Source organism: Saimiri boliviensis, chromosome 2 (genome assembly GCF_048565385.1).
Source record: "Saimiri boliviensis isolate mSaiBol1 chromosome 2, mSaiBol1.pri, whole genome shotgun sequence".
Classification (NCBI taxonomy): domain Eukaryota; kingdom Metazoa; phylum Chordata; class Mammalia; order Primates; family Cebidae; genus Saimiri; species Saimiri boliviensis.
In genome coordinates, this window is record NC_133450.1 from 137,632,449 (window position 1) to 137,645,259 (window position 12,811).

Sequence of the window (12,811 nt, forward strand, 5' to 3'; positions counted from 1 at the left end):
CTTGTCCCCTCCCAGCGGGCCCGGGACCTGACGTCACGATGGGCGGGGCCACCGCCCCTCTGAGCCCCCCGGGCCCTGACGTCACGGTGGGCGGGGCCGGCCCTCGGTCCCGGCAGCGCTCTCCCGGGTGCGGCGGCACGCGCGGAGCGGCGGGTGCGGCCATGCGGGGCCCGGGCCCGACCCCGAGCCCGAGCCGGAGCCGGAGCCCGAGCGAGACCCCGAGCCCGAGCCCGAGCGCGACCCCCGGCGCGGCGCGGCTACCCCGGCGGAGGCGGCGGGCGCGGGGCGCGCTCTGAGGCCCGGGGGATGCGCCGCCGCCTCGACCATGGGCGCCGCCGCCTCCAGGAGGAGGGCCCTGAGGAGCGAGGCCATGTCCTCGGTGGCGGCCAAAGTGCGGTGAGTGCGGCGGGGCCGCCTGCCCAGGACCCCCTACCCCGCCAGAGTCAGCCCCTGCCCCGCGGCGCTTCCCGGGCTCCCGGGTTCCGACCTCTCCCACTGCGGAGCCCTCCCGGTGCTCCGCGCCCCGCGCCCCCTCCTGGGGCTTCTCACTGCGCCTCCCTCCTCCTGGCCCCCTGCCCTGCCCTACTCTCGCGAGCGCGTGGGGGGCCAGCGCACCCCCGGGTCGGGAATGGCCTCCGTTCCCCAGGGGACCGCGGCTGCCGGGCCGCGCGATTCCTCTCCAAGGGCTGACCGACAGGCGCCGGGCCTGCAGGCCTGTCCAGGGCGCACCGGGATCAAGGGTGCGTGGGCTCGCGGCGGGGGAGACCCCCGGCCCTCCCTCCAGATGCCGAGGGCCTGGCTGGGCAAGGGAACCCCGGCTCTTGCCGCAGCCCGGCATTTGGGAGGGTCGTGCGGTGGCCTCTGACCGTGCCCTCTCTGTCCACCCTCAGGGCAGCTCGAGCGTTTGGAGAGTACCTGTCCCAGAGTCACCCTGAGAGCCGCAACGGCGCAGGTAGGGGCACGTGAGGCCGTGCCAGGGCCGCCCAGGCCCCCCAGCCCAGGGGATGCTGGTCCCTGCCTCCGGGGGTGGAGCATGAGGGGCATTGGTTGTGCGTGGGCCCGGCGCCCTGCCGGGCTGGCTTCCTCACATCCCCTGCCCTCCCTGCCCGAGCCCCAGGAGCAGCTCCCAGCACTCGTCACCATGGCACCCACCCCGCCTGGGCCGTTGGCATGGCAACAGGCCTCCTGGCTCCCCCAGGGCTGGCACCACTGCCTCTGGGGGCCAGCTGGTGGGGGGAGGGGGGAAGTTGGCACCAGGCAAACCGTGCGATCACAGGCTGGGGGGTAGCCCGCCTGTTCCTACCCGGCAGGACCTCACACAGGTAGCATGGAGTCACCCCGCCCCCATGCACATGCGGAGGCTTCAGGGGCAGATAGGAGTGAGAGGCTCAGAAACACGTTCCCTGAAGGCGCCAGAGACTAGGGTTCGGGCAGCGCCAGCCCCTGACAGAGGCCAGGTGCCCACTTGGTGTTTCCTGCCTTCAGCCTGCTATGAAACCTGCAGGGGGGCCTCACAAGCTGCAGGCTCACCTGCTGTCTCTCCCAGATCACCTGCTGGCTGATGCCTACTCTGGCCACGACGGGTCCCCCGAGATGCAGCCAGCCCCCCAGAACAAGCGCCGCCTGTCCCTCGTCTCCAACGGCTGCTACGAGGGCAGCCTCTCAGAGGAGCCCGGCATCAGGAAGCCCGCAGGCGAAGGCCCCCAGCCCCGAGTGTACACCATCTCCGGGGAGCCTGCCCTGCTGCCCAGCCCTGAGGCGGAGGCCATTGAGCTGGCCGTGGTGAAGGGGCGGCGGCAGCGGCACTCTCACCACCACAGCCAGCCCCTGCGAGCCAGCCCTGGCGGCAGCCGGGAGGACATCAGCAGGCCTTGCCAGAGCTGGGCGGGCAGCCGCCAGGGCTCCAAGGAATGTCCCGGATGCGCCCAGCTGGCTCCCGGCCCCACCCCTCGGGCCTTTGGGCTGGACCAGCCGCCTCTGCCGGAGGCCTCCGGCCGCCGCAAGAAGCTGGAGAGGATGTACAGTGTGGACCGCATGTCTGGTGAGGGGCTTGTCTCAGGGCACGGACAGGTTTGGGGGTACATGCTGGTCCTGGGGTCTGACAGCAGCAGCCACTGTGAGGCTTGGAACAGAGAACGGGTGCTCAGGTCACAGCGTGCCAGCGGACTCGAGATTAAACCCTCCGGCTCCTGCTGCTGCCCCCACGCTCCATGAGCTGTGGGCTCCCTCACCTCAGCAAAATCCGCCAGGCTTCATGGTCCACTTTGGCCCTGCCAGAACCAGGTCCATCAAGAAGTGCTTCCTGGAGGAGGGGGCCTGGGAGGATCTGAAGGGATATGTAGGGAGGAAACATGGCTTAATTGGGAGACTGGGCTGCCCTCCAAGAGTCCTGGAGAGCTGTTGGGGCCCAGCCAGGCAGGAGGCCCCTTCTCCAGAGTCTTTGAGTTGTGTCTGGTAGCTTGCCCACCAGACAGAAAGTCACTCCTTTCTGGCACCAGGGAAAGGCTGTGGGGGCCCTGGGATGGGGACAGTCCTTGGCGAAATGGTCTCCAGCCTCAGTGAGGGCCTCCATCTAGAGCATGGGGGCTGCAGAGAAGGCCTCAGAGCCCCTTCTGCCCAAGGGAAACAGATACATTTTTCCCCCTGGGCCTCTTGGGGACAGACCATTCGCTCAAAGGAATGTTCCTCAAACTTTGGGTGGCCAAAGGGAAAGTTAAGCCAAAAAAATCAAAATGTCAAGTCACCAGAATGTGGTCTAGTGAGTGAGCAGCCGGTATTGGAGCACTGCTCTCTGGCCCTGGGTAGGGCCACCCTACGCCAGCCTCCCCCCACCCGCCCTGGCTGCCGGCTGCTGCTGACCCCAGACTGGGAAGTATCTGCTTCCCAGCAGGGAGGGGAGAAGCTTCCGGAACCCCTACTCCACCACAGCCACTGCTCCTTTTTGTCTCTTTCAGACGACACCCCCATTCGTACCTGGTTCCCCAAAGAAAATCTTTTCAGCTTCCAGACAGCAACCACAACTATGCAAGCGTGAGTCTTGTGCCCAGGACTCGGGGTCGGGCCGGGTGGCCTTTTTCTGCTGCTCAGGAAGCACTGCTTTTTCCCAGCTTCTGGGCCTACCAGGGAAGGTTGCTTCTGAACAGCCTCATGTACCTGTGCTGTGCCAGGCCTGCTGGGGCGTCAGGGCTGGCTGTTCTCCCCTGCCATGGCCGGTGCCCAGCCCGCCTCAGTCCTCTGGTCTGGGGACCCGGCCCAGGGCTGCAGCTGACACAGCTGTCAGTGGGGTGTGAGATGTGGTGTGGCTCTCCTGCTCCCATCCCCATTCCTCAGCCTGTGTCCACCCTCCCTGAACCCCAAACAGAAGCCTACTTCTGTTTCATATGTTTCAAAGATAATCACAGTTTTGGGGTCCCCCAGGGACCTGCTCTCCCCTGCCTTGCCGTACATCTCGGCTTTCTGTTCTGGGGTTCCTTCCAGGAAAGTTCCCTTTGCTGCAGTGGCCCCCACACCAAAGAAGCACCCTCCCCACACGTTGCCCTGGGGAGCCCACCCCACTCCTGGCCTCAGGCTGCCTGGTCTCAGCACCTGGTGGCATGGGCTGCAGTGACGTCAGCTTCCGTTACCCATTCAGGGCTGGCCGGTGGTGTAGCTAGCGTTCTGCTGGTGGCTGGGGTACCTGTGAGGGACCTGTTGGGTCAGTGACGAGAAGGGGGCTGCAGGGGCTGGGTGGGGGCTGAGGGGAGGCCCAGGGTTGAGCTCACTGTGTCTTCTCTCTCACGCCATCCCTTCTGGCCCCGGCTTCAGCATCTCGTAAGTACCCGTATGACTTGGTGCCTAAGGGTGCAGCTGTTGTCCCTGGGGGAGACCCTCCCGCCCCCAAATAGGTTTGGGTAGGCCAGGGACCTGGGTCTCAAGGGAGTGCTGCTCTCTGTGGACCTGGCTGCCATTGGGCACCACCGTTGCAGCAGGGCCTGACGGGAGCTGGGCCTCGACAGGTGAGGCAGGCTGGGACTCCTCTGCCCAGCCCCGTGCCCCGGACGCCCTGCTGGACCCTCTGCTTGCACCACTGTCCCCATGTCTGTGTCCCTCCTGCCTCTGGCCAAGGGCAGTGCTGACTTGCGGTGGTTTCCCAGGGTGTTCAGGGGCTACGCGGAGAGGAAGCGCCGGAAACGGGAGAATGATTCCGCGTCTGTAATCCAGAGGTAGGGCCTGCCAGCCACTCGCCACCAGGGTCCACCTCTGGTCTGTGCTGGCCTGGCCTGGGCCCCCTCGGCCCTGGCAGACCTGATGGGGGAAGGGTGGTGGCGACCACTGGCCTGGCCCTGCTCTGGGGACGTGGCAGGCAGGAGAGGCCGTGTGGCCCAGGCTGCAGGAAAGCGTCCCATCCTCAGTCCTGCATTCCGGGGGCACATGTCTCTGCCTGGGCTAGGGCCAGCGGCAAGGCCCCCCTCCCCTACTCCAACCACAGAGATGTGTCTGGGAAGCTTTTTTGCCCGTTTTGGATGTTGGGCCTTGGCAGGGTCCAAAGTTTGGTGGAGGAGAGGACCTGGCCCTGAGGTGCCCCAGGGACACAGAGGAGGGGAGGGGCTCCTTCAGGCCTCCAGCCCACCAGGGGGTGGTGCAGACAGGAGCCCCGCCCTGCTCAGTGCAGGCCGGCTGGATCCTCAGCCACATGGGCGTGGACGCTCAGGGTGTGAGTACCGGGCGAGGACTGAAGGTCAGAGCCTGGGAATGCGGCTCCGGAGGAGGCTTGATCCAGAGAGCCAGGCACTGCGCCTTTGTTCTTGAGGCAAAGGGGAGCCCTGGAAGGGTCTCACGGGGAGAGCACTGGCCGGGATTTGCCTTTGGGTGGGCGGTGGTGCCAGGAGCCAAGGAGAGTATTGGCTTCCCACCCTGAAGGGGCGAGAGTATAGAGCCCTGGCCCAACAGGGGTTAGGTGGGCGGGGGCTGCCGCCACCCCGGCACGGCCCTCTTCAGCCCCGCGCTTCCTTCCCCAGGAACTTCCGCAAACACTTGCGCATGGTCGGCAGCAGGAGGGTGAAGGCCCAGAGTAAGATCCCGCGGGGCGGGGGTGGGAGGCGGCAGAGTGCTTGGCCGGTTGGGGCTTTGCGTGCTGCTGGCTGCGCTGAGAACGACCCCAGGCCCTAACCCCTGCCGTGCCCCGCCCCAGGCTCTGCCCTTCCCAGCCACACCCCCGGCCCAGCCCAGGCTCTTCTCCCAGCCCAGGGCCCCAGCTTGGCCCAGGCTCCTCCCTTCAGGCCACGCACCCAGCCCAGGCTCCTCCCCTCAGCTACGCCCCCAGCGCAGGTTCCTCCCAGCCCTTCCCCTATCCCATCCCAGGTTCCTCCTTCCAAGCCACACCCCCACCCAGGCACAGGCTCCTCCCCTCCCAGCCCAAGCCCCCAGCCCGCCCCGGGCTCCTCCCTTCCAGCCCCGCCCCAGGCTCCGCCTCCGGCCCCCACCCCAGCCCACCCCAGGCCCCTCCCTTCCTGCCCCCCAGGCTCCGCCCCCAGCCCGCCCCAGGCCCCTTCCTTCCTGCTCCGCCCCAGGCTCCGCCCCCAGCCCGCCCCAGGCCCCTCCCTTCCTGCCCCGCCCTAGGCTCCGCCTCCGGCCCCGCCCCAGTGCTCGCGATCCCGCTCCTGACCCGCCCACTCGACCTGCCGGTTAGTGTCTGCCTCTCGGGCCTCGGAGCCCACCCACGTGAGCTTCCTCCTCTGCCGAGGGCCGTACCCTTGTCTGGGGCCTGAGCCTCCCGAGGCCTGCCCCGCCAGCTCGCTAATGCGGGTTTTGCTCTCTGCAGCGTTCGCTGAGCGGCGCGAGCGGAGCTTCAGCCGGTCCTGGAGCGACCCCACCCCCATGAAAGCCGACACTTCCCACGACTCCCGAGACAGTAGGTGCCCCCACAGGCCCGCCTGCCTTCCCCAGAGCCCTCCTGAGACCCCAGGCCCCTGCTGGGGGTCCCCTGCGGGGGCTGCGGGGCTGCGCTTTTGCTCTCAGCCTTGGTTTACCTCTGTGAGATGGGGACGCCCTCAGCATCTCCGATCTCGAAGGTGGGGCTGACTGCGGCTGCGCCAGTGCTGGGCGGGGGCGCCTGTAGGGCCGTGCCCGCTGCCACTTGCAAGAGGCCCTGAGGGGCAGGGGGCTGCGGGGCCCGCCCCGCTCCCTCCCAGGCTCCTCGCGGACTTGGCTGGAGCTGACGCCTGCACGCGCCTTCCACCAGCCTCCCACTGGGGTCTCCCTCCCCACATCAGACCGCTGCCTAGTGGTGTCCACAGGCCTGTCCTGCCGGGCTGACGGTGATGTCTGCATGGTCCTCCCAGTTGCTTGGAGGACCCTCCAGGACGGGGCCTTTGGGCCCTGTGGACCGTGGGGCCGTGGCCAGTACAGGAGGTGGCCGGCTGTCCTGGTGACCCTCTTGCTTCCCAGGCAGTGACCTGCAGAGCTCCCACTGCACACTGGACGAGGCCTTTGAAGGTCTGGACTGGGACACTGAGAAGGGCCTGGAGGCCGTGGCCTGCGACACGGAGGGCTTTGTGCCACCAAAAGTCATGGTGAGGCCACGCCCATGCAGCGGTCTCGCTGCCGCCCCGAGAGCCTAGCCAGCTCTGTCTGGGACCACGCGGCCTCCTCTGGCTGCCTGGGGGAGGGGGTCTCACAAGGCTGCACCCTTGGGCTGCCTGGCAGCCAGAAGGTAGCCTCATGGCAGGTCCCTCAGCCCCTCAGCTTTTGGACCGGCCTGGGGCTCCTGAGCAGCTCTTTGTCTCCCCAGCTCATTTCCTCCAAGGTACCCAAGGCCGAGTACATCCCCACCATCATCCGCCGGGATGACCCCTCCATCATCCCCATCCTCTATGTGAGTCCCGCCCCTGGGTCCGCCCCCAACAGATGACCTTCTGCAGCCCCACCTCGGGCTAGTGCCAGCACCCCAGGGCCCCAGCGTGCTGTGGGGTTGCTGGCTCTGACACGGCCCTGATGTGGCCTTGTGGCCTGTGTCTGTTCCCAGGACCATGAGCACGCAACCTTTGAGGACATCCTGGGTATGTGACCCATTGGCCCCCTCCTTGCTGTCCCAGGGCTGGGAGTGGCAGGCGCAGGTGGGCAGACCCCCCAGGGCTGGGGTGGGGGCTGCAGCGCTCACACCTGCTCTCCCACAGAGGAGATAGAGAGGAAGCTGAACGTCTATCACAAGGGAGCCAAGATCTGGAAGATGCTGATTTTCTGCCAGGTAGTGCTCAGGGCTCTTCTCCCGCCCAGAAGGAGAGTCTTTGTGGGGTGAGGGAAAAACAAGGAGAAGAGGTATGGGGGAAGATTGAGGAGAGGAGGTGTGGGGGGAGATTGAGGAGAGGAGATGGGGGGGAGGTCGAGGAGAGGAGATGTGGGGGGAGATTGAGGAGAGGAGGTGTGGGGGGAGATTGAGGAGAGGAGATGGGGGGAGATTGAGGAGAGGAGGTGTTGGGGGAGATGGAGGAGAGGAGGTGGGGGGAGATCGAGGAGAGGAGGTGTGGGGGGAGATGGAGGAGAGGAGATGGGGGAGATCGAGGAGAGGAGGTGTGGGGGGAAATTGAGGAGAGGAGATGGGGGGGAGATCGAGGAGAGGAGGTGTGGGGGGAGATTGAGGAGAGGAGAGCAGGAGGAGATTGAGGAGAGGAGGTGTTGGGGGAGATCGAGGAGAGGAGGTGTGGGGGGAGATCGAGGAGAGGAGGTGGTGGGGAGATCGAGGAGAGGAGGTGTGGGGGGGATCGAGGAGAGGAGGTGTGTGGGTGGAAGACCAAGGACACCACCCACATGTGCGTGCGTGTGTGTGTGTGTGTGTGTGTGTGTGTGAGAGAGAGAGAGAGAGAGAAAGAAAGAGAGGGAGCTCGCAATGGGGCAGGGCGGTGGAGGAAGGAGCAGCAGGTGCCTGACCACAGCTTCTTACAGGGAGGCCCTGGACACCTCTATCTGCTCAAGAACAAGGTGGCCACCTTTGCCAAAGTGGAGAAGGAAGAGGACATGATCCAGTGAGAAGCTGGGCGCCCCAGGCTGGGGGAGGGCTGGAGGCAGAGTCCGGGCCCTGGGTGCCTGTCCCCTGCCGCTGGGTGACCCACCTCTCTCCACCAGCTTCTGGAAGCGGCTGAGCCGCCTGATGAGCAAGGTGAACCCAGAGCCGAACGTCATCCACATCATGGGCTGCTACATTCTGGGGAACCCCAACGGGGAGAAGGTACCACAACCCCCCAAGCCCTATCCAGGCCTCTGGAGACCCAGACATGGACAGGGTGGGGCCTTCCATTCTTCCTGGAATTGTTTTTCCTTCCCCTTGCATTCCCAAATCCCTTATTCCTGAGTTCAGCCAGGTTTGGGGGGTCTGAGAAAAGAGGATGGGCCCTGCTCCCCGTCCTCCTTCCCCATCTCTCTGCTGCCAACTCACCGCGTCTTCCTTCTTCAGCTGTTCCAGAACCTCAGGACCCTCATGACTCCTTACAGGGTCACATTCGAGTCGCCCCTGGAGCTCTCAGCCCAAGGTGAGTGACCCAGGCTGGGCCTGAGCTCTGGGGCAACATTGGGGCCACGTGGGGTGGGGTCTGAGGCTGCTGGCCAGGCCTGAGCCTCCCGCCCCTCCGCCCAGGGAAGCAGATGATCGAGACGTACTTTGACTTCCGCCTGTATCGCCTGTGGAAGAGCCGCCAGCACTCGAAGCTGCTGGACTTTGATGATGTCCTGTGAGGGACAGGCCTCTGCCCAGCCACCATCAGGCCGCTCCCTCTGCACGGGGACCGGGGGCTGGGCCACCTCGTGCTCCCCGGGACTGTTTGGCTCTGGTCCTGCCTGGAGCCACTTCAGGGCACCTCAGACGTTGCTCAGGTTCCCCCGTGGGGCCCGGTCCTCGCCGCACCCATGGCCACAGAGGCCGCGGTCCCTGGGGGCCGGGAGGATCCCGCCCCGTGGCCAGTGGATGCCCAGCGGCCAGGCACCGACCAGCCATGCCTCGCCTGGAGGCTCGGCTTTGGGAATCCCCTCTATGGGGTTCATAGAAATAAGTGCAATTTCTACACCCCCAAAACAATTCAAAGGGAAGCAGCATTTCTTGTTAACTAGTTAAGCACTATGCTGCTGGTGACAGAGCAGGCACCGCAGCCCGGCAGCCCGTGTGTGTTCAGGACCCTCTCTACGCCCCATCCCTGCCGTATTCATCACCAGCACCAGGGTGGCCCGTCTGTGTGGGGCCGGTGTTGCCGGGCTGCTGAGCCCGGCTCTGTCTACACCGGCTGAGTCTCCCTTCCCCTCCTCCCGCCCCCCCATCCCCGCTTACTCAGACCTCAGCCGGCGTCTGGGCAGCAGGAGGGAAGGGTGCACCATCCCCCAGGAGGCGCCGGGTCGGGCCGCTCCCGTCCCCCCCCCAGCCCACCCAGCACTCTCATTGCTGCTGTTGAGTTCAGCTTTTACCAGCCCCGACCTGGAGGCTTCATCCCAGCACAGAGGCCTGGGGCTTGGCAGGGGCCCGGCTGGGGCAGGCCCAGGTTTCAAGAACTTTCCAGCACTGCAGTGGGCCCCGGACCCGGCTGAGTAGCTGGTGGACTTAGGGGCTCCCGACTCGGCAGGGAAGCTCCCAGCTTTGTCCAGGGCCGGCAGGATGGGCTCTCATGTATATAGCTGGGGCCAGGGGGCAGGACCCCCTTGTGCAGAGCCAGGGGTCTGAGGGCACCTGGCTGTGTTCCGGCTGAGGGAGGGCTGGGGCGGGGGCCGGGCTCCGAACGATGTACGATACCCCCTCATAGTGACCATTAAACCTGATCCTCCACGTGGCCGCTGCGTGGGTCTGTCCTGTCCATGCTCTCCAGGGACCGCCCCAGGCCCAGCGTCCGGCCCCACCTCTGAGGCCACTGCTGCAGGCCCCCTGGCTGGACAGAGTGGCCACCCTCAGGCCACAGCTGGCCTGGGAAGGACAGGAGCTGCAGGAGGGTGGGGGTGGGGCCGTGGTCTCAGAAAGGGGCCTCGCCAGGTCTGGAGGGGAGAGCCACGGAGTGACCGTAGGACCAGATGGTGGCCACTCCCTCAACCTCCGTTGTCCCCAAGTGTCCCTAGGGTCCAAAACGCTACTGGGCAAAGCCAGGTTGGCCACTAGCTGGTTCCCTTCCCCATGGCTGGGGAATGGAGCAGCAGGTAGAAGCTGGGCTAGGGTCAGGGTCAGGGGGCCGCTGGCACCCAGCCTGGCACAGCCCAGCAGGCTTGAGGCCCAGGATGCTGAGGGGTCACACAGCCGCCAGCCACCTCCAGCTCCTCCAGGGCCTTCCAGACAAGGTCCTGGGAGGGGCAGGTTTGGTGCCAATTTGAACATATAAAGATGTGGGTAAATACCCAGTGTCTGTCGGCTTTCCATTATTGAGTTGCCCACAGTATCTGAAAGTGACATGTCGTGAAATCACAGGGGACCTCAGTCTCTTTTCTGCAAAGTTGATGAGACACGTCACCACCGCCTGGAATCTGCTGATGCTGCCACACAGGCCTCGAGGGGGGTGCTCTTCAAAGTAGGACGGCACGCAAGGCCACCACGTGCCCACACCATGTTCTTCAAAGGCGCGTCTAATGTCACCTGCAGCTGTGAGCTCAGAGGCCCAGAACAGCCAGACACTCCCCGCCCCACCCTAACAGGGACCGGCAGTCCCAGCCTGTCTAGCAGCGCCTGGAGCTGCAGTGTGCCATGCCTGTCACACACGGTGGGTCTGCTGGAGCCAGGAAGGCCTGGGGGGATTTTTTTTTTTTTTTTTTTTTTTTTTTTTGAGATGGAGTCTCACTCTGTCGCCTGGGCTGGAGTGCAGTGGTGCAATCTCGACTCACTGCAACCTCCGGCACCTGGATTCAGGTGATTCTCCTGCCTCATTCTCCCTAGCAGCTGGGACTACAGGTCCACGCCACCACACCCAGCTAATTTCTGTATTTTTAGTACGTGGGGTTTCACCGTGTTGGTCAGGCTGGTCTTGAACTCCTGACCACAGGTGACCCACCCTCCTTGGCCTCCCAAAGTGCTTCCATTACAGGTGAGGGCCACCACACCAGGCCTGGGGGTCTTACGTATGGTTCACAAGGTTCCATTACTCACGCTGACCCCGGGGCGGGAAGGGAGGAGGAGCAGGCTCCAGGAGCAGACTGGAAGTGCCGACCAGGAGGGAGTGGCCCCACACAGAGGCAGGCGGGGTCAGGGCGGGGGGGGGGGAGGGGGGCCGGTGCCCAGGGGACTTCGGCAACTTTGCTGCACCCACCCTCGCCTCCCTTGAAATCTGAAAACAGCAGTAACAGCCAGAAATAGTTGGAGAAAAAATAAGAAATATAGGAACGATGAAGGTCTTGAGCTTTTCTGTATTGCTAAGGACAGTGACAGAAGCTGATAGGAAGAGTGAGCAGAGAGGTCCTTGGCAGAGCAAGGCACGGGCTGGTAACACCATGAAGAATGTCCTCATCCCATCTTCATCCCTTCGTGGAAAGGCCAATGAAAGCAACAAAGAGGTGTCCCTTTTTAATCTGAGATGGGGTCTTGCTCTGTCGTCCAGGCTGGGGCTCACTGGAGCTTTGACCTATGGGGCTCAAGCAATCCTCCCACCCCCTCAGCCTCTCGAGTAGCTGGGACTACAGGCACCCATGCCTGGCTCATTCTTTTATGTTCTGTGGAGACAGGGTCTCGCTGTGTTGCCAGGCAAGTCTCGAACTCCTGGCCTCAAGCAATCCTCCTGCCTCAGCCTGTTACAGCCTTTTTTTGAAGCTAATCTGGTAACAGCTCTTAAGTGTGGCTGATCAACACACAGCCCGTCCACCCCAGCCGCCCCGGCAGCGTTTTCCAGGGTGTCTGCTGCCCCGCTGTGCCCGATCACATGATGGTGTTCCCAGAGGGACCTGATGCTCACCAGGCTTATTGCTGAGCAGAGATGCAACCGGCCCAGCTGGGCCACGCATCGCCTCGATGTGTGTCTCCCACCATCTGCCTGGGCGCACCCTCTACCCAGCAGTCTGGGAACAGCACCAGAGGAGGCCCCGCATGCCCCAGCGACCTGCCTGCCCTGTGCTGGCGGCCCGCTCTCAGGTGCAGACGCCCCCGCCTGCATGTCCAGGCTGACTACACAGCCCCAAGTGACCCAGGCAGCCCCATGGCCGGATGTGCACCCGGCACGGCAGCCAACCTTGAGACCTGGGGCATAGTCTGGGGGGCGTGTGGGGACCTCCTGCCAGGATGCAGGAGGGTCTAAGGGCAAGCAGAAATGTGATTCCTGTCTGTAAGGTAAAACCCCCCATGAGCAGAAGTATGTAGACATAATCGCAGCGGTGGAGGGAGCTAGGGTGGCTCCCACGCCTGCTGTTAGTGTTGCGTCTGTGGGGGCGGGGTGGGGGGAGCAGACAGAAAACCTGCCTCTGAAAGGGACAAGGTGGCCGGAGTTGCTCCCTGCCCCTGTCCTGGCGCCTGCAGGCAGGCGGTCATTTCCCCTCCTGCCTACCAAATCTCCATGTCCCCGTGTGCTTTGTCACCCCTTCTTTCTGGCCTGAGGGCTGAGAAGGGAGGTCTGGAGAAACCAGGAGCTGAGAAGCACCCAAAAACCACCTCCAATGTCCTTCCACGCTCAGGTGCACGTGGGACTGTGTCTCACTCTAACACACCCAGACAGAACTGACCTGAGTAGCCAACCTTGGTCATTCCCAGAACTGCCACTGGGGGGGCATGTGTGCGGCCAGACCAGAGGGAGCCCCAAAATCTTGGAGAAAGAAATTGACCTTGGACCAACAACGTTCACCATAGGATAAAAGTAAGACTCAGTCTCAACTGAGATTCACAATATTACAAGCC

The 12,811-nt window shown here is 64.4% G+C and overlaps 1 protein-coding gene across 3 annotated transcripts; it reads left to right on the forward strand.

The window, feature by feature from the left end:
• Positions 1-62: 62 nt before the first annotated feature.
• NSMF (NMDA receptor synaptonuclear signaling and neuronal migration factor) lies at positions 63-9,785 on the forward strand. Of its 3 annotated transcripts, XM_039461402.2 has the most exons (15): positions 64-396; positions 891-952; positions 1,547-2,041; positions 2,955-3,030; positions 4,134-4,202; positions 4,998-5,050; positions 5,801-5,890; positions 6,427-6,551; positions 6,770-6,853; positions 7,004-7,037; positions 7,155-7,225; positions 7,921-8,000; positions 8,101-8,203; positions 8,429-8,504; positions 8,609-9,785. In XM_039461402.2, exons 1-15 carry the CDS (start codon positions 326-328, stop codon positions 8,704-8,706), a joined length of 1,587 nt encoding a protein of 528 aa, XP_039317336.1. In that variant the 5' UTR covers positions 64-325; the 3' UTR covers positions 8,707-9,785. The 3 variants fall into 3 exon arrangements, with proteins under 3 accessions (XP_039317340.1, XP_039317336.1, XP_039317338.1); XM_039461406.2 differs by lacking the exon at positions 5,801-5,890 and having other exon boundaries at positions 63-396; XM_039461404.2 differs by lacking the exon at positions 4,134-4,202 and having other exon boundaries at positions 65-396.
• Positions 9,786-12,811: the final 3,026 nt, after the last annotated feature.

What these genes read in the sequence shown, in the direction of transcription:
- NSMF (XM_039461402.2), top strand. Translation starts at nt 326, where the DNA reads ATGGGCGCCGCCGCCTCCAGGAGGAGGGCCCTGAGGAGCGAGGCCATG. An exon ending in CCATCATCCCCATCCTCTAT is followed by an intron (nt 6,854 to 7,003) that starts GTGAGTCCCGCC and finishes GTCTGTTCCCAG; the next exon opens with GACCATGAGCACGCAACCTT. An exon ending in AGATGCTGATTTTCTGCCAG is followed by an intron (nt 7,226 to 7,920) that starts GTAGTGCTCAGG and finishes AGCTTCTTACAG; the next exon opens with GGAGGCCCTGGACACCTCTA.